At 44.8% G+C, this 24526-nt stretch overlaps 1 protein-coding gene across 1 annotated transcript in view; it reads left to right on the top strand.

Moving 5' to 3' along the window:
- Window positions 1–24526, top strand: part of FAM135B (family with sequence similarity 135 member B) — a 1130658-nt gene that overhangs the window by 885219 nt on the left and 220913 nt on the right. The window contains exon 7 of the mRNA XM_069220795.1: window positions 4325–4498. Within this exon, the coding sequence (XP_069076896.1) occupies window positions 4325–4498 (174 nt within the window). The remainder of the gene's footprint in view (window positions 1–4324; window positions 4499–24526) is intronic.

Below are 24526 nucleotides of genomic sequence, written 5' to 3'. Positions count from 1 at the left end.
TTCGACACCATGTACTCTAATGGTACAGGGTCCCAAAAGACGTAACCGTCCTCTGCTACCATCTACTGATAGAGCGGAACGTGGTAACAATTTACCTGCGTTCGGACGCTCTCTAGGTCGATGAATCTTTTGACTAAGTGGGAACTCTCTGTACTCTTAATCGATCAATCACCTTAAATCGATAATCAATAACGAACATAAGCAACACCTTGAACAACATAACACTTAACAATTAATCCAGAATACATTTCGGCGAACCCTGACCTTTCAGCCAGGAATAACCACACCAGTTTATTGCAAAGTTAGTGAATTTATTTCCCTATATTAACAAAGCTAGCACAATATAGATGTGTCTCAACACCAAATGATAGACATAAATGAACATTAATAGCTGTCCATAACGTCGAAACAAGTGTAATCTATGTAGCATTTGAATCACAAGGCATTCGATAGTGGCAATGCAAAGCACTAATACGATAATCTGCAATGGGCTAATTGCGTACATTTAGTCAGCATAACAAGATCTCAAATTGCATCGTGCGACACATGGAATCCTCGTCTAACCTCAAATTAGCATCAGCATGTGGGACTTCATGCAAAAACAATTTAGCAACATTAATTTAGAAAACTCCTAGCTAGGGTCCTTATCAAAATCAGCAGTTGGTTACCTAAAAGAAACACAATGCAATTTTACAATTTCCTTTCATAATTACCAATTCCAATCAGCAATCAATGAAGTCTTCGTCTCACAGGTACCGTTTCTCGATCAGCATAGGACGGGACAAAGGGGCAGGGGTGAATGGGGCAATTGCCTCACGGCGGCAGGTTAAGGCTACTACTTCATGCAAAGGGACAAATCAAAGTTAAAGTCTCTAAGGCAAGAATCATTAAAGTCTCTTTCTCTCGACTAGAGAAAGCATCAAAGTCTCTCAAAATGGCGTCGCAGCAAAAGGGGTCATAGTAGCTACGAAGTCAAAATGGCGGGATGTCCGAAGATAGAGAGAGCTCCCCTCTCGTGCACCTGGGTTTTATAGACAACAGTTCAAGTCCAGTAGGGTCTCCATTGGAGGGTTCATAGGTTAGCTTCAAATTGACCAATCAAAAACAACAGTTCTCAAGCTTTTACTTAAGCATACATTATCCTTGGAGATGGGTACGTAATTTGCAACATTGTCTCTCGATTAGCTTACTCTCAGAGCCTCCATTGTCCGCACCTGCAAGCCGACCTTGAATTTAAGAGAAAATATGCCATGCTGGCACCAACTTTAAGATAAGCATGTGAGCAGTTTCTGTGGAAAAATACAGCTTCAAGCAGAAATACACGTTTAATAGCACAGTGGAAAAATACGAACATCTAAACCGTGAGACCAGGCAACTAGGCCAAAGCCTCTGCTAAAGTAATGCTAAGCTAAGGCATTTCAAATAAGCAAATCGTAGCACACGTTTATGATTATGTCGGATTAGTGCAATTCTAATACACCACGTTATATAAAGCACGCATATAAATGATGGCAAACTACTCTGAGGGCACATTTTGTCCCCGTACAATCTTTATTAGTTCGGTTAATATCACACATGATTGTTTCACACTACGTTTATGTGTTAATAAATCAAAACCTTCATTTTCTGCTTCATCACCATTTGAAGGTGTAACTATTTTTGCATTTGCTTCCTTCGAAATATTAGCAATAACATGTGGAAATAAACTGATATCGGCTAAGTAAATATACTGCCAGTAGTAGAGACTTTGTTTATAACTTTATTTGTCTATGGTCCTGTACATATGTACATGACAAAACAAGGACTGCAAAGCGAATAGGTCTGTTTTGAATGGGAAATGTCCTAAACAACGCATTGTAAACAATGCGGAAGTTTACCAAACAAACGTAACAAGGCTTGCTAGAACAATGACTGCCTTTTTCTTTGCCTTAACCATGCATGTGCCTAACTATGCATATGCGTGGTTAAGGTAGAGAACAAGGCAGAGAGCAGTCTAGTGGATCAGGAGAGGATGAATTGAGATACGTGGGGCTTGGGCAGGGTTGGGGGTAGTTTCATGGGTGGGGTGGATTAAGGGTGTGGGGTGGGTGAATAGGTCGGCTATTTTGTTTAGGGGTGGGGTGAGTTTTTTTTTTTTTAGGGATTAGGGTGCGAGGCTGGGTAGTTTACTTTTTAGAGACGGGGAAGGTTTAAGACAGGGCGTGAAGAGAGGAGGAAGGATTGGGAGAGGAGGCAGTCAGTGAGGTAAGTGGGTTTGGATTTAGTCCTTAGGGTGGGTGGGAGTATCGGGGTAGTTTATTTTTTAGGGGTGGGGTAAGGGTTTGGGCTAGTTTTGTTTTAGGGCTTAGAGCGGGTAAGGGGTCGGGGTAGTTTGTTTTTTTGGGGAGGGAGTGGGGAGGCAGGGTAGTTTATTTTTTAGGGGTGGGAAAGGTTTAAGGAAGGGCGGGAGGAGGGAAGAGAGAAGTGAAGGAAGGATTACGAGATTATGTGGTGAGGTAAGTGGGGTTCGGGTAGGGTTCGGGGGTAGTTTTTAGCAGTGGGGGTGGATTTAGGGCCTGGGGTGTGTGAGGGGGTCAGGGTAGTTTATTTGTTAGGGGTGGTAGTGGAGGGGGTCAGAGTAGTTTATTTTTTAGGGCTTAGGGTGGGTGGTGGCCTCAGTTAGTTTACATATTAGGGGTGGGGGAAGGTTTAGGGCTCAGGGTGGAGGAAGGGTGTCAGGTTAGTTTAGTTTTCAGAGGGTCGCAATAGTTTTTTTATAGGTGGGTGGGGATTGTGGTAGTTTAGTTATTAGGGGTAGGGGAATGTTTTAGGGCTCATGGCGGGTGGAGGTGTCTGGGTAGTTTAGCTTTAAGGGGTAGGGTGAGGGGGTTGGGGTTGGGGTAGGTTCTTTTTAAGGCTTAGGGTGGGTGGGGTGGTCGGGGTAGTTTAGTTATTAGGGGAGGGGACAATTTTAGGGCTCGGGTGGGTAGGGGTTGTCGGGTAGTTCAGTTATTAGTGGTGGGGGAAGGTTTTATGGCTCAGGGCAGGTGGGTAGTGTCTGGGTAGTTTGCTTATTAGGGGTGGGGGTAGTTTTGGAACACAGGGCGGGTTGGGGTACCTTTTTAGGTTAAGAGGGTGTATGACAAAACCATGCACGCCATTTCCACATATGCCTTTACTAAGCATGCCTTTACAACACAATTCATTGTAAAGGCATGTGTAGTAAAGGCATGCGTGGAAAAGACGCGGTTGTGGTTCGGACCGCGTTGTTAAGGCATGCATTGTTCTGGCATGCGTGGTTCTGTTACAGAGTTGTTTTTAAAATTTGAAAGTGCATCTACATTGATTGGTTGGTGAATGTGAAATTAATTGGATTGTTTGCTGAATTAATGCATGAGTCAGTGCATGGATGAATAAAAGTGTTAGTGTCTGGTCACATGGAAGGATACATGGGTGAGTGTGTACATATACAAGTAGGTTAGCAGGAGTGATGGAAGGACAGCAGCCTGATTCTGCTTACTGGTCCACAGCAATCAACAGAATCCTTCCCTCAGTCACCCATGAACTCAGTGATTATATTAACCACTCATCCATCTAAACCCTCACTCATTCATCACTTTCTTCCCCCCGTCAGCATCAGCCGCTGCAAATCCTTCAGCAAACAAAACGATAATAAACCATGTTTATTATTGTTTGTTTCGTTTGTTAAAGTGGCGGGGCATTGGGGATGATGAGGATGAGGGGAGTGCACCGTGCACTCCCCTCCCTCCCTCAGTGCGGCTGTCTCAGGCTGGCCAAACACGCATGCGCAGTAGCGTCTCTCCAGCCCGGCACTGTTTTGCTGGGCTGAAGAGACCAGGCACAGTCCCCAAGTCTGACTGGGAGCGCCCTGGCTGGGCACTCCCAGCCAATCCTGATGCTGCTCTGAGCAGAGTCAGGATTGTCTGCTGGGCAGGCTGGAAGTACTGTGCCTACAGTGACGGGAGAAAGAGGAGCGGCGCGGTAGCGGCTCAGGTAATTATTTGAATTATGGCTTGCATTGTGACGCAGGAGATTCTATCATCTGAAGTAAATTGTGCTTGTTTTAATTGTTTGATGTACTTTGTTTTCTTTCTTGGGTTGTTACGATGTATATTGTAAGTAAAAAAAGAGAGCTGTGACCTGGCAGGTTATAAGTGAGCAGTGTCATCAATTGTCGCGAAAATCCAAATTCCTCCTCCAAGATGCAACTGGGAATTGGCACAAAGCCACTGCTTCTCTGTGTGTTTTCAATTATTTTCCTTGTAGCGATCTGTGTGTTTGTGACAACACTGCATTTATTAATGCTCGTACACCTTTTTTTCAGGCTGAAGGACATTGCAGCGATCCCACTGATTAGCACGCGCACGCTCGGCCTTCACTTTCACCCACGGAGAGGCTTGCACCACCATGTTCCTGTCATGTTTGACTATTTCCACCTGTCTGTGATATCTGTCACCGTGCATGCTTCACTGGTCGCTCTCCACCAGCCACTGATCAGGTACGCAGTCCAATCTCGGTCAGGCACTAGCTTTTCAGATGCACTCATTCCTGTGTATGGCAAGCACTGCATGGGTGTGTGCTGATGTGTACCACAAGTTGTTACTGTATTTTACAGTGACACATTGCGTCTTATGTATATTTTTAAAGAAATGCCCTGATTTCCTGATGCTTAAGAAAACATTTTCCAATGGGATATTCAGAGGGCAAATATGAAAAACTTTGCTTTAAGAAATGTGCTGCGTTATTTTATGCCATGAACATTTGTATAGCACCTTCTACCACTAATGTAACATGAAGTGACTCTTGAATCTGGGAGACCATTTTTGACTTTAATGCAGTGCTTAATTTGTAAATAAAAAGGTGCTGGTGCCCAAAGCCCTCCTCTCAAACATGTGGCGGCTGCAATTAAATGTGCAAACATGGAATACTAATGTGTTATTTAATAATAGGGTGTGATTGTTAATATCAAAGGAATATTCTAAAAGTAGTTTGTGTTGTGTGAATTGGTGGGTTTGCCATTTTTTCTTTGATCAGTTGTTCGCAGTGGAACCAAAGCAGATTGTTTTCTAAAAACATTGATAGCCTGGTAAATACCTTCAACGCAATTTTGTGCTCAAGAGGGGTTGTATTTTTAAGTCAGCCTTAGTATGAACAGTGCTAGGTTGCATGTTTTTTTTTTATTGAAGAGCAAGGACTTAAGTACCATACTGGTGGGGATCTAGTAATGACTCTATGTTGCACCTAGCCCTCTCTTCAGAGTCACACCAAAATGTTTGCCTCCACCCCTCCTGTTTTTCAGAACCTGTTTTTGCTGGTTTTTAGGACTCTGTGCACTTTACCACTGTTAACCAGTACTAAATTGCTTGTCCTCTCTACTTTAACCATGGTGAAATATGCGTACACGCAGATGGCACAATTAATTTACCTGTAGGTTCCTTGTGAAGTGATACTAAATGTACCTGAGCCTGTAAATTAAATGCTACGAGTAGGCCTGTAACATTTGTTGTGCCACTCAATTAAGCCGCCCTTTAAAAACACCCCTCAGACCTGCCAATGCAGCCTGTGTGTGCAGTTTTAAACTGCAATTTCAACCTGTCATAATACACTTTTTGCCATATCCAACCAATTCTTTATAATAGGAGTCACCCATAGGGTTGGCCCTGGACAGCCCAGAGGGCAGGGTTCAGTGTGTTTAAAAAGTAGAACATGTGCATATGAGATTTATATGTCCTGGTAGTGAAAACGTCTTAAATTCATTTTTCCCTATTCAAAGGCATACCTCTCCTATAGGATAACATTGCTTTACCTTATTGCATATAATAAGTGATAACATACCATTGTGAGCTTTTAGAAAAGCAATTGTTGGTGTCTGTGGTTTTGTAATTTATGGCCTTTATAGTACAACCAGATTTTAAGTCACAATTGTGAAAACACCACTTTTAGAAAGTTGGATTTTTTTTGTCCTAACCATTTGGTGCCTGCAGCCTGTTCCTGGGTTACCTGACGAGATGTAGGTGGTAGTTTGCCTTTGTGTGTTCCTCCCAGAGAGCATCATAAAAGAGGGTCTGGAAGTTGGACTTGGAAGCTGTCACCACACTCGCATTTCAAAGGCACTGGCCCAGAACAGTCACAAAGGACTTTTCACTAGCCTATTGTGTCTCTAGACAGACTGAGGCCAGACCAGGAGGCAAGAAATTCCAGACACCTCTTTAGGGGAAAACCCCAGGAGCTTCGCCTGCTTCAAAGTGGGAAAAAGGTATAAAAAGGGGCCATCTGACTCACTCTTCAATACACTCCTGTTCCTTTGGATACTACAGAAGAAGGGCACCGTGGAGCTTGAGGCCTGCTCTGATTGCTGAGAAAGAAGACTGGACCTGCTTCATTCATCTCAGGCTAACACAGTGGGTAAGCTGGCTGACTTCTTGTTCCGAGATTCACGGTCTCCCTGCCTAGCTGACCTGCTGCCAAAACCTGCAAGTGGACCTGTGATTAGAAGTGCTCAAGCCCAGCTGGCCTCTGCAAGACTGAGTCCCTGATCCCTAAGAGGTGCCTCCCCAGCACCTGGACCTTTGGCTGGCTTTAGATAACACTGCTTTGAGTCAAAAAGGAGAAATCCTTACGTTTTGAGCTCATCACTACATGAACATGCCGTTTTACACCAAGATCTTACTGCCTAAGAATCTCCGGTGAGTTGACTCTTCGCACTGCATCGATGAGTGGCAATTCAAGATCTGCATTTTGCACTACACTATCGGCAACCCATGTGAACTCCAATGCGAATCTCCATCAATGACCATTCGCTATGCCAAACAGAATCTTTTCACTACAGTGATGACAATCCACAATGCCTGACCTGCTCTTCACGCTACAGGCGACAACCATCCGTGATGCATTTCAAGCTCCTCAGATTGTCCACCACTATGAACAGAACTCTTCAAGCTGAACCTTTGAAGGTTATCTTTACAGCAGAACAAACCTGATCCTTGTATTCAGCCAAAGCTCCATCGGAGTCAGCCTGAACTTGTGTCTTTCATCCGGTCTTTCACATCCAGATAGCTGTGAGTGACGCTTTGTGCTTTTAGGCGCTGTACTTATCTAAACTCTTAAAAATTGCATATTTTCGGTTCTACTGATTGGATTTTGTTGTTTTTGTGTCAAATAATGTATTACATTTTACTCTATTTTCTAAATTGGTGTGGGATTTTTCTTGTGTTTTCACTTTATTGCTGTTCGAGTGCAACCTTGTGATTTTCCCTGGATCTTCAAAAATTATATTCTGTCTTCTCAAACAAGAAGTTCTTCATTCTCAGGTTACGATCTTGTTCCAGGACCAGTGCCCTCCCTGAAAGCACAGCACATGTCCCAATTCGATTCTTCAAGCTAATGTTGTTTCCATAAGCTTGTATGCGTCACTCAAAAACATTGGACATTACCATCTCATACCATATGTGTTCAAGGCAGCACTAAAATATGTGCATCAATGGTACTCAATAGTATAGAGCACACCTACTCACCCTATTATATTCTACTATAACAGGTATGACCATATTTAATCTTTAGTTTAAGTCTTTGATCTTTGTCGTTGTTGCCTCAAACTATTTGCCACTTGTAAAGTCTATGCTTGTTTGTTTGGTAGCCTAGCTCTGATGCTGACAAATTGATTCATATTGTGTTGGTGTGCTTTTGCTGTCCACTTCACAATGGATGGCCAAACAGTTCTACACCAGTTTGTATCTAGTCTGAAATGACACACCAACACTTTTCATCCATGAAAACTGGGTAGTTGTATTCAGATCAGAGTTCTGACCAACCCTGGCAGGTTCGTCTTCCAACTGCCTTCCTCTCCGTTCCCAACTTTCCACCACCCCTCATAGCGTTACTAGGCAATAGCTACCCACCACATTCTATCTACAACCCAACACATCTCCCCCTTCTACACAGGACAAATATAAAAAATACTTAGTTACATACATGTGGCATCAGTATAGATGATATAACATGTCAAACAAAAGAACAGATAAAATAAATTTAAAATACAACTTATTTAAACACTGTTATAAATTGTCCTTCTATATATTCTTTATATGAGAAGACCCCCCACCTCTAGATGTAGATGACGTCTCAAGTCTCCACACACTCTTGATGTAGATGATGTCTCATGTTAAATAGTCCTTCAAATACTCTGGCCTCTTCCCTGATCTCCTTTCCCTACAAACCTCCTTACTCACATCTCCCTCCTTGTTACTATCCATCATACTTCTCTACTTCCGCAATTCTACTTCATTACATTTCACCACTCTGCTCACATTCCACCTGTTACCATCTTCCAATTCCACATTATACTCATTCACCTTCACCACTCGTTTAGGCACAGACCACTTAGACAGACCTTTCTTGGTTTTATCCCACATCCTAGTCCTCACCCAATCACCAACTCTCAAATAGCCTTTCTTCCAACTCTCCTTACTTCTCTCACCATACGTCTCCTGCTTTCCACTCACATGACTCAACAATTCTTCTTCATCCACCTTATCCCTTCCAGCTCTTCCCATCTACCCTGGCACAGCTTTGGTACCCAGCTTTCTACCCTTCAACAATACAAACGGGGTTTCCAACGTAAGGGAATGTGGAGTGGTGCGATAACTCCACAAAAGATTCTTTATTTCCCTCCTCCAATTTAGACCATTTTGTACAGATAACTGTATGTTCTCACTCAATACTCTGTTGAATCTCTCCACAAATCCATTCTCCCTAGGATGTGCTACAGCTGTTCTGATATGCCTAACGCCACACTTCTCCACAAAATCAATAAACTCACCAGATGTAAACTGTGGACCGTTATCTGTCACCACCGCCTCTGGATAGCCCTCTCTTCTCCAGACTTCTTCGCAAAATTCAATTACCATACTTGACCTTACATCCTTGACTATGCTTACCTCAGGCCACTTGGAATGATAGTCTACCATCACTACAGCAAACACTTTCCCATCCGTGTCCAATGCAAAAGGACCACATATGTCCATACCCACTTTCTGCAAGGGTTTATCTGGGAATGGAAACGGAACCACCGGGGTCTTCTCCCCACATGGGACTTATCGTTACACGCACAACTCACACAATTTCTTACAAACCTTTCCACATCTCGGTCCATTCCCGGCCACCAAAAATCCTCTCTCACTTTCCTCTTCATTCCCAACATACCTCCATGGCCTTCATGCAATACCTACAGTAATTTTTCCCTCAACTTGTGTGGAACAATTAACCTGTCATCTCTCCTCAACAATGCGTCTTGCTCCGATAATTCAGTCCACACGCTCTTGAAATTTGCTATAACGTTTGTAACACCTTCTAACTTTGACCAATGTTTTCCCAGATTCTTTCTCAGCATTTGCAATTCCACATCTTCATTCACTGACTCTCGCCAAACCTCCTCACAGATAGCATCAGTCCCCGAATCTTGGACACTCAAAACTATCCACTCCTCTTCTTCCTCATCCTCAGGATCCTCAATCGGCAATCTGGATAAACAATCTGCGTTCACATTATTTACCCCCAGCACATACCTCATTACAAAATCATACTCTTGTAGACTATACATCCATCTTGCTATCCTGGAAGTCGCCGACTGGCACCCATTGTGGTAAATACGTCAATTAAAGGTTTGTGGTCTGTTCTCAGTTCAAACTTCCTTCCCCACTCATAGTTCTTGAAATACCTTACCCCCCACCGACAGGTAAGAGCTTCTTTCTCAATAGCAGAGTACGTTACCTCCGCCCCCTCAATGTCCTAGAAGCAAATGCTATCACATGTTCTTTCCCTTTGTGTGACTGCATCAATACTGCCCCCAGACCAAACATATTCGCATATGTAGATACAATAGTATGATCGCCTGCCACAAAAGGTTTCAACTCCACCGCATTGATTATACTCTTCTTCAATGCAGAATACGCCTGTTGACATTCCTTAGACCACTCAAACCTTTGATTTTTTTTTTCACTAAGGAGCGCACTGGTTGAGCAATATCAACAAAGTTTTTCACAAATTTTGCATAGTATTCTGCTAAACCCAAAAACGATCTCAGTTGATCCTTGTCTGTAGGAGTTGGAGCTTTTTCCATCGCCTCTAATAAGTTTGTCTTCGGTTTTATACCTTCTCCCGACACCGTATGACCCAGATATTCAACACATTTGCATTCAAATTTACATTTCTTCACCTCCACAGTCAGCCCTGCATTCTCCAAAATCGAAAATACTTTTGTCAATACCTTATCATGTTCTGCCACGTTTTTCGCCCAGACCAACACGTCATTCTGGAAAAACTTTACATTTTAAACTTCCCCTAGCAAATTTTGCATAATCCTCTGGAAAACCACTGAGGCTGACACCAACCCAAATGGCATGCGTACAAATCTGAATGCCCCTTCGGGTGTTATGAAGGACGTTAAATATTTTGAATCCAGATGCAACATGACTTGGTGGTATGCATTGGATAAGTCTAGAGTAGAAAATATCTCACCAACCCGAACACTAGATAACAATTCACTTATATTCGGTATCCAGTGCCTATCTATCCAGATGTTCCCGTTCAGATCCCTCAAATCCACACACATATGGATTTTACCACTCGGTTTCCTCGCCAAAAGTACTGGACTTAACCATTCGGGGATTCAACTTCCTCTATCACTCCCATTTCTAACAACCTTTTCAATTCCTCCTCAAGGCTTCCTTTAGCACCACAGGAACACCCTTCACTTTATGTACTTTAGGTATGGCTCTTTCTTTCAGTACAATTTTGTGTTGGAACTTTTTAAAACACCCCAATTTATCACCAAACAACACTGGGAATTGTAACTTCCATTTCACAGATTTTTGTTCCTCACTCTCCAAGGTTAACACTTGCTCTTCCGTATTTGGATTCAGCACAATTCCAAAAAAAAAATGTTCACCCCAACCTAATAAACACCTTCCACTCTCTACCACATAAATATCACTGGTGGTGCCCCTTTGTTTGAACTCCATCTCTCCTTGGAAATAACCAATTATGGGTATTTTGTTCCCTCCATAACCCATCAATTCAACCTTAGACTTTAACAAACGCACCTCTCCCACTCTCATCCACGTCTCCCTATCAATTAATGTATATGGGGAACACGAATCCAGCCACATACCAACCGATACCCCATTCAATTTCACAACACACTTTGGCGATCTATATCCATTGTTACCCAGCATTAACACATCACCATTATACGGTGTATCCTCCGGGTCTACATCTTGCAGCATAAGCACCTCTATATGCTCATTAACTTCGCCATCCCCCAAGGAATTTTGGTCACACAAACAGTTTACATTCTTCTTGACTCCACTTTTCCTTTGATTACACACTTTGGAAAAATGTCCTATCCTGTTACATTTAAAACATTTAGGGAGTCATTATGACCTCGGCGGTCTTTTGAAAAGTCCGCTGAGGGACCGCCGTGCTGAAGACCGCCAGTGGTGGCGGTTTTCTGCTCAGTGTATTATGACTGTTGGCAGCTCTCCGTCCTTTTTCGGACGGAGAGCCGCCAACAGCCATACTGGCGGGCGGCGGGGAAGTGGAGGTTTCTCCACCTCCACCGCCACGCCAACAGAACTGGGAATGAGTGCGTGTATGTCTGTGGGTATGTCTGTATGGATGTGTGCGTGTATGTTTGAATGTGGGTGTGCATGTCTGACTGTGTGTGTGGATGTTGGCATGTATGTCGGTGTGTGTGCGTGTATGTGTGTTGGTGGTGCCTGCATGCGTGTCATGTGTGAGTGAGTGATGTCTGATGTTGGAGGTCGGGGTGGGGAGGGGGACCCTGACACCTTTAGGGGGTGGCAGGGGTGGTGGGGAGTGTAGGGGAGGGAGTCGGGCGGGGGTGGAGGGGGGAGACCCCTATTAGTGCCAGGGCAGGAATTCCCTGGCACTGATAGTGCTTACCGCCATGGATTTCATGGCGGTTTCAAACCGCATGAAATCCATGGCGGTCAGCAGGGTCCAAATACCGCCGGCGGAACGGAGAACCGGCGGATGACCATGGCGGTAACCACCATGGTCATAATTTTAAAAAAAAGACCGCCAGCCTGTTGGCTGTCTTACCGCCGCTTCTCCGCCTTCCGCCAGGGTCGTAATGAACCCCTTACTCTTTTCGCCTGGGCAGTTCATGAAATATGGCAAATGTCTAATGCTCCCACACCTGTAACATTTCTTCTTACCATCGGCTTTCCCATCATCCTTTTAACAGCTTGGCCAGACGTAGGAACCCAAAAAATAGCGAGTCGGAAATAGCGATTCCATGCAAATCGCTATTTAAGACTCACAAAACGGGATGCCAGGAAAAATCGCTATACCAAATAGCGATTTGGTGCAGAGTCGCACCGCAATTCGCGACCCTCACATTTTGCGAGGTCGCTATTTGCAACCTCGCAATTTGCGAGATCGCAAATTGCACAAGGATGTGGTCCAGTGTTGCAAATTGTGACTGACTCGCAAATTGCACGCAGGTGCAAATTAAACTTTTGAAAAACCCACTTTCTGGTTCTGAGTGATGACATCAGAACCAGGAAGTATCCCCATGGAACAGGGAGGACCCCAAACTGCAGAGTCACACCTAGGTGAGATGAGCTGCAGCAACAATGGCTACACAGGAGAAGGAGACACCCAGTGCAGGCAGAAAACGAAAACTAAAGTTTTCAGAGAAGGAGTTGAAGGTGATCACAGAAGAGTGCTGCCTGCACCATGATGAGTTATTTGGAAAGGCAGCAATGAGTGTCCCTGACAGCCACAAGAAGAAAATCTGGCAGGACATCCTCAACAAGATAAATGCCATCGGAGTCAGCCACCACCCCCTGGATAAGGTCCGCAAAAGGTAGTATGACCTTCGCTCCAGGACCAAGGAAAGGGTGGCGGAGCACATGAAAGAGATGCATGGAGGAGGGCCATCTACTGTACCACCCCCTACAGCCATCGAAACCATGGTGGAGACCACTCTGGAGCCGGAGGCTGTACTTGGTATCAGAGATCTAGACAGTTCAGCACCAGGAACATCCAAAAGTAAGTACCAAAATTAATGTATTTACACCAGCCTATGCACCATGCACACAATCACAGTACACATACGCATGCATATAAAACAGTGAATTATGGGCAATGTAGTCCAGTAGTCCAAATATAGGCAAATGTTTATTCTGAGGCATCAAACATATGTGAGGCACTGACAGTGTATCCCCTGTGTCCCACAGGTCTCCCACAAGGACCCACCAACAGCGCCACTGTGCAGGGATAGGAACAAGGCGCTGGCACACAGGAGGAGGCTGCCACAAACACTGCAGGGGAGTGCAGGACAACGCCACCCGTCCAATAAGCACAAGAGGACATGGATAATCCTGCTCTGGGTTTAGAGGCAGCCTTTGTGACATTGGGGCCAATGCCTAGAAGAGTCAACCACAGAGATCAGCTGGCTCGGTGCGTAGACGACGACGCCTAATGCAGTCTGCGCATAGGGAGGATGTTACCGATGAGGAATTGTTGGGACTGAAGGCATCCTTACTGCCAAGTCACCGGCTGCAAAATAGACATATGCGGTTAATGAACCGTAACCTTACAAGACTGCAGAACACACTCACGCATGGGTTTGCAAATGTGGACAACAAGTTCACTACAATGAACGCTCACATGGCTAACCTGACCACCTCTATAGACAACTTGGTCAGTGAAATGGTGGCGGACAGGGCACAGGCACGATGCAGGGAGTGCAACACTGCTGCCCGTTTAGACAGGCTAAGTGTGTCTATAGGGCGCCTGGCTACCACAACAACCTGCCTGTCAAGGCGCACAGTCAGCCTGCAAGTGGAACTAGGCCATTTTGCAGGTGATGTGGCTGGAGGACGTGGCCGCATCAGCCATGCGGTGGACCTGCTGGAGACCAGACAGGCAGCAAGGGGCATTGGGGATACCCCGCAGGACAGTAAGGAGGTCTCCAGTGTCAGTAGTGTGTCTGCCACTGATGCACTTGTGTTGCAGAGTAGCAGTGCCCGCCAGGGATCAGGGGAGCAACCTGGAGTGAGCCATGGTGGCCGCAGTCACAGGAGGCTGTGAGCTACTAATATGTGGTGTGACAGAGGCACATGCACTTAATGCGTCAGACTAGACTTTTGTTTTTCATTATGTAGTATAGTTGACTATTGTTTCCACATTATAGTCCTGCAATAAAAGGGTTAATTTGTTGAACTACACAACTGGGCAATGTGTGTCTTACATTAGTGAGTGTTGTCACGGTTGCTACGTACCTTCCAAAGTAGTGGGTTGCTATGTGGTTCTGTCTCTGTCTGCCCTCCGTTGCGATAATTCCATCCCCAGGCTGTCGGTGTGGTAGCTCTTGCTCCTCATCCTCTGAATCTGTGTTGTCAGGGGTGAGATATAGCACACGTCTAGTGGCAATGTTGTGTAGGATGGCACCAGTGGCAACGATCTTGCATGCTGTTTCTGGGGCATACTGAAGTGCTCCTCCACTTTTGTGCAGGCATCTGAATCGTGATTTCAACAAGCCGAACGTCCTCTCAATTACAGCTCTGGTCCGCCGATGTCCAATGTTGTATCGCCTCTCATTCTGATTGCCAGGTGTTAGGTATAGGGTGAGTATCCATGGTCTCAGGGCATATGCACTGTCACCTGTTTGACAAAAGAGGCAAATTTAGCAGGGCATCACAGGGTTACGCAGTAACATGTATGTAATGCTTCAGAGTGTACTCCCCAGTACCTAATAAATATCCTTCTCCAAACTCCCCACGTTCTAGGCATTGGTGTATCCCACTGTGCCTGAATATGTATGCATCATATGTACTCCCTGGATATTTAGCCACAATGTCAATAATGTCATTATGGGCGTCACATACCACCTGGATGTTCAGTGAGTGGGTATATTTCCTATTGCGAAACACATATTCCAGATTTGCTGGTGGGTAAATTGGTATATGTGTCCCGCCCACACACCCTATTACATCAGGGAAGTTGGCAATTCTGTAGAAGTCCAACTTGGTGCTGTTAATTTCTGCCTCATTCAAGGGAAGGTATATATATCTGGACATGTGTGCGAGTATGGCATCTAGGAAACGTCTGAAGAATCTTGAGAGGGCACTTTGGGGTACCCCACCTGCCACTGCAATCACCCCCTGATAGCTACCCGAGGCCAAGAGGTGCAGTGAGCATAGCACTTGCACATGTGTGGGGATGGCGCTGCCGCGCATTGTCTGGTGTTCTAGCTGAGTTTTCAGCAGTTCAATGATCTCTAGGATGACAGCGCTGCTCAGTCTGTATTTATCATAAATCTCGACCTCTGTTTTTTGGAATAGTGTCTGCTGGTTCGGTATATCCTTTCGTGTCTCTGCCTCCTCCTCCTCAGCTGGGCAGCCTGGACTCTCCTGCTCCATGCAATCACGTATAGTGCAGCCATTTTGAGTAACCCAGATGCCTTCTGGTTCTCCTTTTATACTTTGGTTCTGGTTACCACCTGTTCAGAATCAGTGGTAATCGGGGTGTGCATAACGGGCTTTTTGCGACTATTCACAATTTGCGACTGGCTTTTGCATACGGTTTGCGACTTGCAATTTGCGACTTCGTAATTGCGAGTTGCAAAATCAGGTCACAAATTTTGCGAGTCGGTAATGGGTCACATCGCTATTTGGTACTCCGAAATGGGATTTGTACATCCCATTTCGCTTTTTGCGAGGTCGCAAATAGTTCTGCAACCCATTTGCGACTCGCAAACGTTTGCTACATCCGGTCCTTAATCTTATCCACCTCCTGAATGGTTGTACCACTCTCATCTTTACCATTTTTTTTTCCTAACTCCATGACATACTTAGACGTTGCTTCTATACGCCTTGCTGTCAATAAAGCCTAATGGGTCCCTAAGCGACAACTTTTCTTGAATTTTCATATCCTTGATATGGCTTATCAGCTGATCTCGTATTATCTCTTCATGCAAATCTTTGAACTTGCATGTGTTAGCCAAAGATCTTAATGCACAGACATACTGATCAACGGATTCATTTGGTGCTGGAATTCTCGAAAAAAACGTATGGCGTTCCACCACAATAGTCATTTTCCTGCTATAATGATCTTCTAATGCTGCCATGGTTCTCATATATATGTCATTGCTCTCATCTTCCTCATCCGACCCATTCCCATTGACTTCCAACACCTCATTACTGGGCAGCGCTTTTAACACTTTTCTCCCTTCAACACCTAGATTGTGCTTGAGTAAAGCTAACTTCGTTTTTGCTGTAAAAATAGCCCCACCCAAAGCTTCCAAATATGTTTCAAATGCTTCATGCCAATCTTCCCAAGGCATACTAGATGCACCCGGCGTACTCAAAAATACCGGGGGTGGCAGTATTGACTGCATTTTCTTTTTTTTTTACATATACACCACCAGTTCACATTTACTGTTGCACCACACCCACGGTGTTTTCTTCTAACACTTTTGTTTTTTTTAATCGTTCAATATAGAACAGTGTCTTGGTTATTGTCCGCCGATAAATGAAGTCTCTGTCCTTGTCCGACGATTTGTTCCTTTTCTCAGGTTATTGTACATACAATTTTTTACTGTTCACACTTTTACCTTTTTCCTTCTTTTTTTTAATACATAAATATCTCTTAATATTTGAAGTCCTCCATTGTCCAAACTTCAGTACTGTCCATCCGTTGCCCAAAACTGCCGTACAGTAAGGGGATTTCCTTCCGACACTTTCACCTCCCTGAACTTGTTGTTCCATCCACGCCGTATTCCAATGGACTTAGCTTCCCTTAACGCGATTGTTTGACGCGCACCTTCAGGTCTTCGAAACCTGTTGCCCTGGAGACGCCTGATGCTTATGTGTGTACACTGATGAACGCACACACTTCCGGACGCGTTCCTGTTAGGGCACCAATTGTCTGACACCTGGGCGCGTATTCTGACACACGCGCATTCCTTGGAAACACACGGAAAGTGTATTCTGATGCACGTGCGTTCCTAAGAATCACACGGAATGCTATGTGCGATCGCGCCAGCACTATCACGCGACCGCCTCAACGGGCTTACCTTAAGGTAAAACACTTTGGGCCTCATTCCGACCCGGACGGGCGGCGGACGCCGCCCGCCGGGCGGAAACCGCCCAAACACCGCCCCGCGGTCAGAAGACCGCGGGGGGCATTTCAACTTTCCCGCTGGGCCGGCGGGCGATCTGCAAAAGATCGCCCGCCGGCCCAGCGGGAAAGCGCCTTCCACGAGGATGCCAGCTCCGAATGGAGCCGGCGGAGTGGAAGGTGTGCGACGGGTGCTGTGGCACCCGTCGCGCTTTTCAGTGTCTGCTAAGCAGACACTGAAAAGCAATGTGGGGCCCTGTTAGGGGGCCCCTGCAGTGCCCATGCCATTGGCATGGGCACTGCAGGGGCCCCCAGGGGCCCCACGACACCCGTTCCCGCCAGCCAGGTTCTGGCGGTGTAAACCGCCAGAACCCGGCTGGTGGGAAGGGGGTCGGAATCCCCATGGCGGCGCAGCTTGCTGCGCCGCCATGGAGGATTCCCATGGGCAGCGGGAAACCGGCGGGAGACCGCTGGTTTCCCGTTTCTGACCGCGGCGTTACCGCCGCGGTCAGAATGCCCATGAATGCACCGCCAGCCTGTTGGCGGTGCATTCGCTGCCCTCGGCCCTGGCGGATTCAATCCGCCAGGGTCAGAATGAGGGCCTTTGTAATTACCAAATTTCACCTTTTGCCATCTGCACCTTTCTTTAAGCTTCTAGCATCCTGTGTTTCCTTCCATATGCATGTTCCATACTTCTCTTTCCATTCCAGGTCTTTCAAATTGACTGTAAAAAGGGTATCTCCCGAGGTAACCAAATCTCCTTTTCCCTTGCTCACGACAATTGTGTTTAGATTTTCTTTCGCCCCTAGTATTCTTTTTGGCAGCAAAATAAGTATTGCCGGCTCACGTAGATCACTCACAGCCTCGTTGAACCTTCACTCCCATCAACGATACTTCACGGACGATCCTCTACACTTGCCAGGGTTGGCTCACTGGCTTTACCCCACTTTCGTTGCCACTGAAATTACACACCAATGCCTTTCATCCATGAAAACTGGGTACTTTTATTCAGATCAGAGTTAAACAACCAACCCTGGCAGGGTCTTCTTCCAACTGCCTTCCTCTCCGTTCCCAACATTCCACCACCCTTCATAGCGTTACTAGGCAATAGCTACCCACCACATTCTATCTACAACCCAACATAGTCCTCTGCATCGAATCTACTCATTTTGGTTTTTAGAGAGTAGAGAAAATCATGTTTTGCACTGTACTGCTCTGGGTACACTACACATGTTCTGCCATGCACACAGTTTACTCATTTGTTTATTTAACTGTTTTGTAAAGCCCTGTCTTATGACTAGATCCCCTTTAGATTGATGTTGCAGACAGATGAGAAGTTCTTGAGTATCCCCTTCTTCTGCGGATGGTGACCATTTAGTATGGTGGGTCCTGGCTCATCTGATGATTCCTCAGTTACAGGCATCCTCAGAAGTCACCTTTTAGTCCACAAATTCTTATCCCTGGAAAAGGGTGGAAGTCCAGGTAGCTTCAAAAAGGGATGATTTTCTTGAATACTGCCTGACCGGGAAGACATTTGACGTCTGGGTACTGTAGTGTCACGTGCGAGTGACGTAACTGGTCACCGGACACTACCACTGGTGTGAGGGTGTGGTGAGAGGGAGTGTTCTCATTTACCCATAACCAAACATATGTACCCCGTTTATTTTAAGATTGTTGGTTTGCCCTGAGGTCGCAGGTTGAAGTATAAAAATAAAGGGCTTGGTCGGAGGTGGGGGAGAAGTAAGCGATAAGGCATGACGCACGAAGTCGGTGCAGCAACGCAGTCGCTGTCAGCCACCCTCGGCCATGGTATTCGAAAGCAACTGTTGTGGTACTGTCTTATCTTTATACAATAACCTAATGTCGGAAGGTGCCTACACTACAGGTACAACATGGCCTATTCCCAAAGGTAAACCTATGCTTACAATAAAATGTACATTACATACACCTCCCTGGAATTCTCAAAGAGATTCCTGGCAGGTGGAAGCCCATTTATGTGTGCAGAGATCGTTGCTAGGAACGTGGAATTCTTCATCCGCATAATTCCCACTTAGGGGGTGAGAAATTGGACTCTTCAGGTATGGTTATATTTGGAACTTAGTGAAGGCACACAAACATGGACCTTTGTCGGATTTCACAAACTCTGTCCCTTTAATTTGCAGACTGCAAAGGGTTGTATTTTTAATCAGCTGCAAGGTCTGGTATAAATCCCTTTCCATGGTGGGAAGATAAATGTATTACCCTCAGGTTTGGTGGCTATGTATGCAAACAATTCCTGGAAGAGAAAAAACGTGTGCTTGCACTCCGAACCCTTTCCCTTTTCTGCAGAGTTCTTTGCTATGGAGAACCCAGCACTGTGGTGAAACAACTAGGATTGTCACATGTCCCTCCCAAAAGAGCACCTGGGAACCTGAACTTGCTGAACAGACCTCATAACGTCGTTTTTGATTGCTCTGACTCCCAACTAACAAGGTTTCGAAACGTGTTTGTGCTATTGGATTCCAACTAAAGTTAGACAACGTGTACCTGTATACTAATGCTAAGAGGCAATTCTGTTTTAAGCATTTATCATTTAGTAAAACAATTAGCAACTACAAGAAGTCATTAAGCACATAATCAGTCACTGACTGTGTGGGAGAGCCAAGAGTGAACATTTTGTATCGGTAAAGGAGTTCAGTTCTTAAACATAAACACTTCAAACTGAACTATAAAGAGGGCCTCCTTGATTAGTATTTCCAGGCTGTTGGCATGAGAAAAAAATGGGCATTTAATTAGTGTAGGCTGTGCTTCTGCAATATGCTAATAAACATGCAGAACATCATTTAGATTGCCACTCAATTCCGTTTGATAGCTAACACACAGTATGGTGATTTTGAGCCAAGTAATTATGCTCATGTAGAAACAACATTCATAATTAGCTTGAACTTGTGACCCATTTATTATGGTGTGTGGTGCAGATGCATTAGCATGAGTTGTTAAGATTGTGTTCAATGAAAAAACATCCTAATAGCAGTATTATTAATGTTAGTAACTAAGATCAGAAGATTCATAATGATAGTAATGTTCAGTGATCAGTATGTAAGACCTCATCTGCATAATTTGCAATACTTTAATCTCTGTGAACTTAATTTGAAAGTGTGGTGTTAAATAATCTGCGCTACACCTCCATCTTGGGCCAACTGTGTTTTCACGTTGTCTTGGAACACGCATTTATTCATTCATTCATCTGGATTTATATAGCACATGGGTATCAAATGAGCCTCCCAGAGCTGGCAATAAACCTCCTCTACGGTACTTTTGTGCATGCCTAATGATTAGAATAGGTAGGTTTTCAACTTTTTTCTCAAGTTGATTTCTGATTTGTCCAGTCTGATATGTGTTGGGAAAGCATTCAGGAGCTTGGGTGCCAGGTATGCAAAGGAAGTACCTCTTTGTCTTATTCTCTTGATCCTGGAGACTAGTAAGAAATTGTGGCCCTCTGATCTCAGTGTTCTTTTTGGCGTTTAAATATTCATGAGGCGATGTGCATGGTGGACAAGACTGAAGGCTTAAAATTGAATTCTTTTCTGAATTGGCATCCAGTGCAGGGCTGCTAGTGGTGCTGATCTGTGTGTTCTAGGGATTTTGTAGAGAATCCAGGCTGCAGTGTTCTAGATCACCTGCAGTTGATTAGTGACATATTTCAGACCCCCTAAGTAGAGAGAGTTTCTGTAGTCCAGCCACGAGTTAATTAGTCCCTGAACTACCACTCTACAGAGTGGGGTGGGGAGACATTTTAACAGTTTTCTCAGGGTGTGAAGTAGCCCAAATCAGCATGCAGCCAATTTCGTGGCCTGGGCCTCCGTGGTTATCCTGTCATCAATGCAGAATCCCAGGCTTTTGACTGTGGGGGAGAGTGAGGGAAGGGGACCAAAACAATCCAACCAGTTGAGTTTCAACCAGTTAGAGGGAATGCTCCTTGTGACTAGGACGTCCGATTTATGAGCGTTCAGTCTCAAGCTGCTGACAGACATCCACTGAGTAACTTGTTTGATGCAGGCGTTTAATTGGCTGTAGGTTTTGTTAGTTTCTGCGGTGGTGAGATGATGATCTGTGTATCACCTGCATATGACTCTAAAGCTAGTACGTGAGCTTGCACAATTTCTGCCAGTGGGATACATACACATTGAAGAGTGTGGGACTTATGGAAGAGCCCTGTGGAGCTCCACATTTCAATGAGTATGTTGCAGAGATTGATGAGTCTTCCTGAACTTGGAAGCGTTTGTGCTCTAAGAAGGCGGTGAGCCATTTAAGCATTTCTCCAATCATTTCTGCCTCTTCTGGCCTGTGGATTAGTACAAGATGGGACACGTGGTTGAACACAGTGTTCAGGTTCATTAGGATCATTGCCACTGAAGCATCTTGTTCCAGGATAGCTCTGAGTTCTATTTTTGCAGCAGGTACTGTAGTTTCTGTGCTGCTGCCCAGCCTGAGCTCTGTTTGAGTAGGGTGCAGGATAGTGTGGGCCTCCAGAAAGGAGGGAGTGGTTGAACAGAGTAGGTGTTGTCAGACACCACACTATAAAAATATATTGACTGGCTTATGCATTTGCAAATTACACACTGTGTTTGGCTCTGGAGGTGCCTCTTCAGTGTTTACTTTGTAAAAAAGTAAGCTCCAGGTCCCAACTTATTTCTCAGTAGGCCACTAGGGCTCACCAACAGCTGCTCCTGCTACGACTGCCAAATGTCAGTACCATTGGTAAGTACTAACGATCATGCTGATACAAATTGTGGCATTTGGGACTATTCCAGGCCATCTTAAGCAACAAGGATAGACAATCCATGCTTGTTCATTATGATTGTTATGGCCTGGCTTGACAGCACAGCTACCACCAGGCATTTATGAGAGAATCAGCAGGAGAGGGACATTGGCTCCATCCACATGTTAGGAGTACATATTTTGATCAGGCAGAAATTATGTGCTTCCACAAAAAAGTGCTTGCCCTCACACCACTGTAATCAACTTGTTTACTTATCCAGTTGCTTTAGCTTGAACGTTTAGGGGCTGACAAATTAAACTGTAATGCTTTTAAGGTGTCTTATATGACTTGATAATTTTTAGTGTTTTTTCCTGGCAGCAGCACAGATGGAAGGAGGGTATTCATTAACTTACAATTGCACTTTCAAGCCTATTGGAACTGTTACCTGACCTGTAATCAACAAAAAATAGCATTCAGAGTCCTACTGAGAGAACAGCTTAGGCTTCACTCACACCTTGGTCCCCCTGAGTTCAGGATTTGATTAGGCAAATTAATGTACTTCCACTACAAACACTTCATGCACTTTTTGGCTTGGCACAAAGTTTGTACTCTATGCAGTTGTTATGGTGGCTAACCAGTGAGCATTATTTCTGACCAGATCTGTTTATTATGAAATGTTATGATAAAGCAGTAGGCCTGACACATTTATTGGGAAAAGCATATGTTAAAGTTGATAGGCATTTAGATATGAATTGTAATTAATCTGTATTAAAGCCTATCGGAGGTATTTTGTTGCAGAGAATCTCACATATTACTGTAGTAAGCAATTCTTTTGACATTGGCCGTATATAATAGGACAGGGACGTTTAGATGCCCAGTAGATTTCCTGCACTGCAGATTTTACAGTTGTGTTGCCTGCTGTCTTTTCTAAAGGCATCCCTGCCTTGCAGACAGTCTTTAAAAAGGAAAATGTGTGAAAATTTGACTTAAAGGTACTTCTAAAGTGATGACCTACCTTATAAGTCACCCTTAAAGTCTCCCCTATGTGCCCCGGCAGTGGGGTGACATGTAACTATAAGCAGGGACATTATAAAAGGTGTATTATATGTCCTGGCGAGGAGAAACTGTTCATTTCATTTTTCCAAATTCGAGATACTTAGCTCCTTAGGATAACATGGGAATATTTCATATTAGCATACATATTGCCAGGAAGGAGTTAAATGTGTCGTGCAAGGACTCAAAAGATTGGGAATGGTAAATCCAACAACTTGACTCTTTTGAGTTTATCATAACTAATACAGAAAAGAAGTTAAAGGACTTTTTTTCTGTATGCCTAAATCCCACCTGTTAGTGGCCTCTCCTGATTGGTCAGAGTTAACAGTATTAGTGAGGCTGCTCTGATGAAAAGTGGCCTGCACTGAGCAAAGGTCATCTGATGGGCAGATTTCTACAGAGGCTAGGCAAGGAAGGGGGATGGGTAAATCAAACTGGGCTTCAAAGAGTTTAGGACAGAAATGAATGCCAGTCAGGCCTACCCTATCACCCTATCACCCTGTCCCCCTTAGATAGACAGCAGGCCACGGAATGGAATATGCAGATGGTGTGGAGGGTGAGTGATAATGGAAATGAGCTACACCAGTGGGTTGGTTTAGGCAGGTATTTGTCTGCCAGAGAGAAATTGTCCATCTTGGATTTTAAAGTGTAGTGCTTTGAGGTACAAGAAAATGCCACACTTTGGAGGAAGCTGTCATTCTTTTGGGGGCATCCTGCATATCATTGGACAGGGGTCCCACCCACTTCTCCCCCAAGATGATTGAATAAATATCTGGGAGCTGCATCACAACTCAGATCTGCTGCCTTAAACTACAAGGGGAAGAAGGACTGCACTGCTGGAACCCTGGTTTGCACCCCAAAGGACTGCTCTCTTAAGACTTCTCCTGCCTCACACTGGGAACTACAGGCCTGCTGACTTTGCCTTGCTTCCAAAAGAATTAAAGAGTGGACTCCTTTAAAGCAACGGGTACTTCACTGTACCATCTTCCACAAGACGTCCCCAACCTGGAGTGTGTCCAGTGGAATTTTAAGGATTAGGCCCGGTGCGTGGGTCCAAACTTTCAAGGGCCATCTCAGAGCTTCTGGACCCTTGGATTTCTGTTTTGGACACTTTGAACCCTCAAGGGGAACCTCCAAAAGAAATTCGAAAAGTTTAGAGGAGTTTGGAGCCCCTTTGAGAAAAAGATCCATAAGTGGACCGACCCAACGTCGCAAGTCAAGCCGACTACCTTCAACTGCAACCCAGCCTGAATTTCAGGTTCGTGTTGCTGAAAGCTCCGGAGCTCCAGACTCCCAGGATTTGATGGGGGCCTTGCGGGAAAGCAATCTAACAATGTTGCATTGAAATCTGCTTGCTGTAGAGGACTGCACAACGTCAAGAGAAAATCCTCCAGAAAAATGACAAAGTTGGAAGGTACAATTTGGAGCGAGGCCTCCCGCTCAGTGTAACTGAGCAGGGCTCCATCGCGATCGACCTCAAATTGTGACTTGGTTCATGTCTAGCATGACCAGATGTCCCTGGTTGATGCTATTGTCTTTTAAGCACTTGAACGCACATTTTTGTATTTAATCTTTAAAAAATCA

Source organism: Pleurodeles waltl, chromosome 2_2 (assembly GCF_031143425.1).
Source record: "Pleurodeles waltl isolate 20211129_DDA chromosome 2_2, aPleWal1.hap1.20221129, whole genome shotgun sequence".
NCBI classification, from domain to species: Eukaryota; Metazoa; Chordata; class Amphibia; order Caudata; family Salamandridae; genus Pleurodeles; species Pleurodeles waltl.
This window is presented reverse-complemented; position numbering and strand designations above follow the sequence as displayed.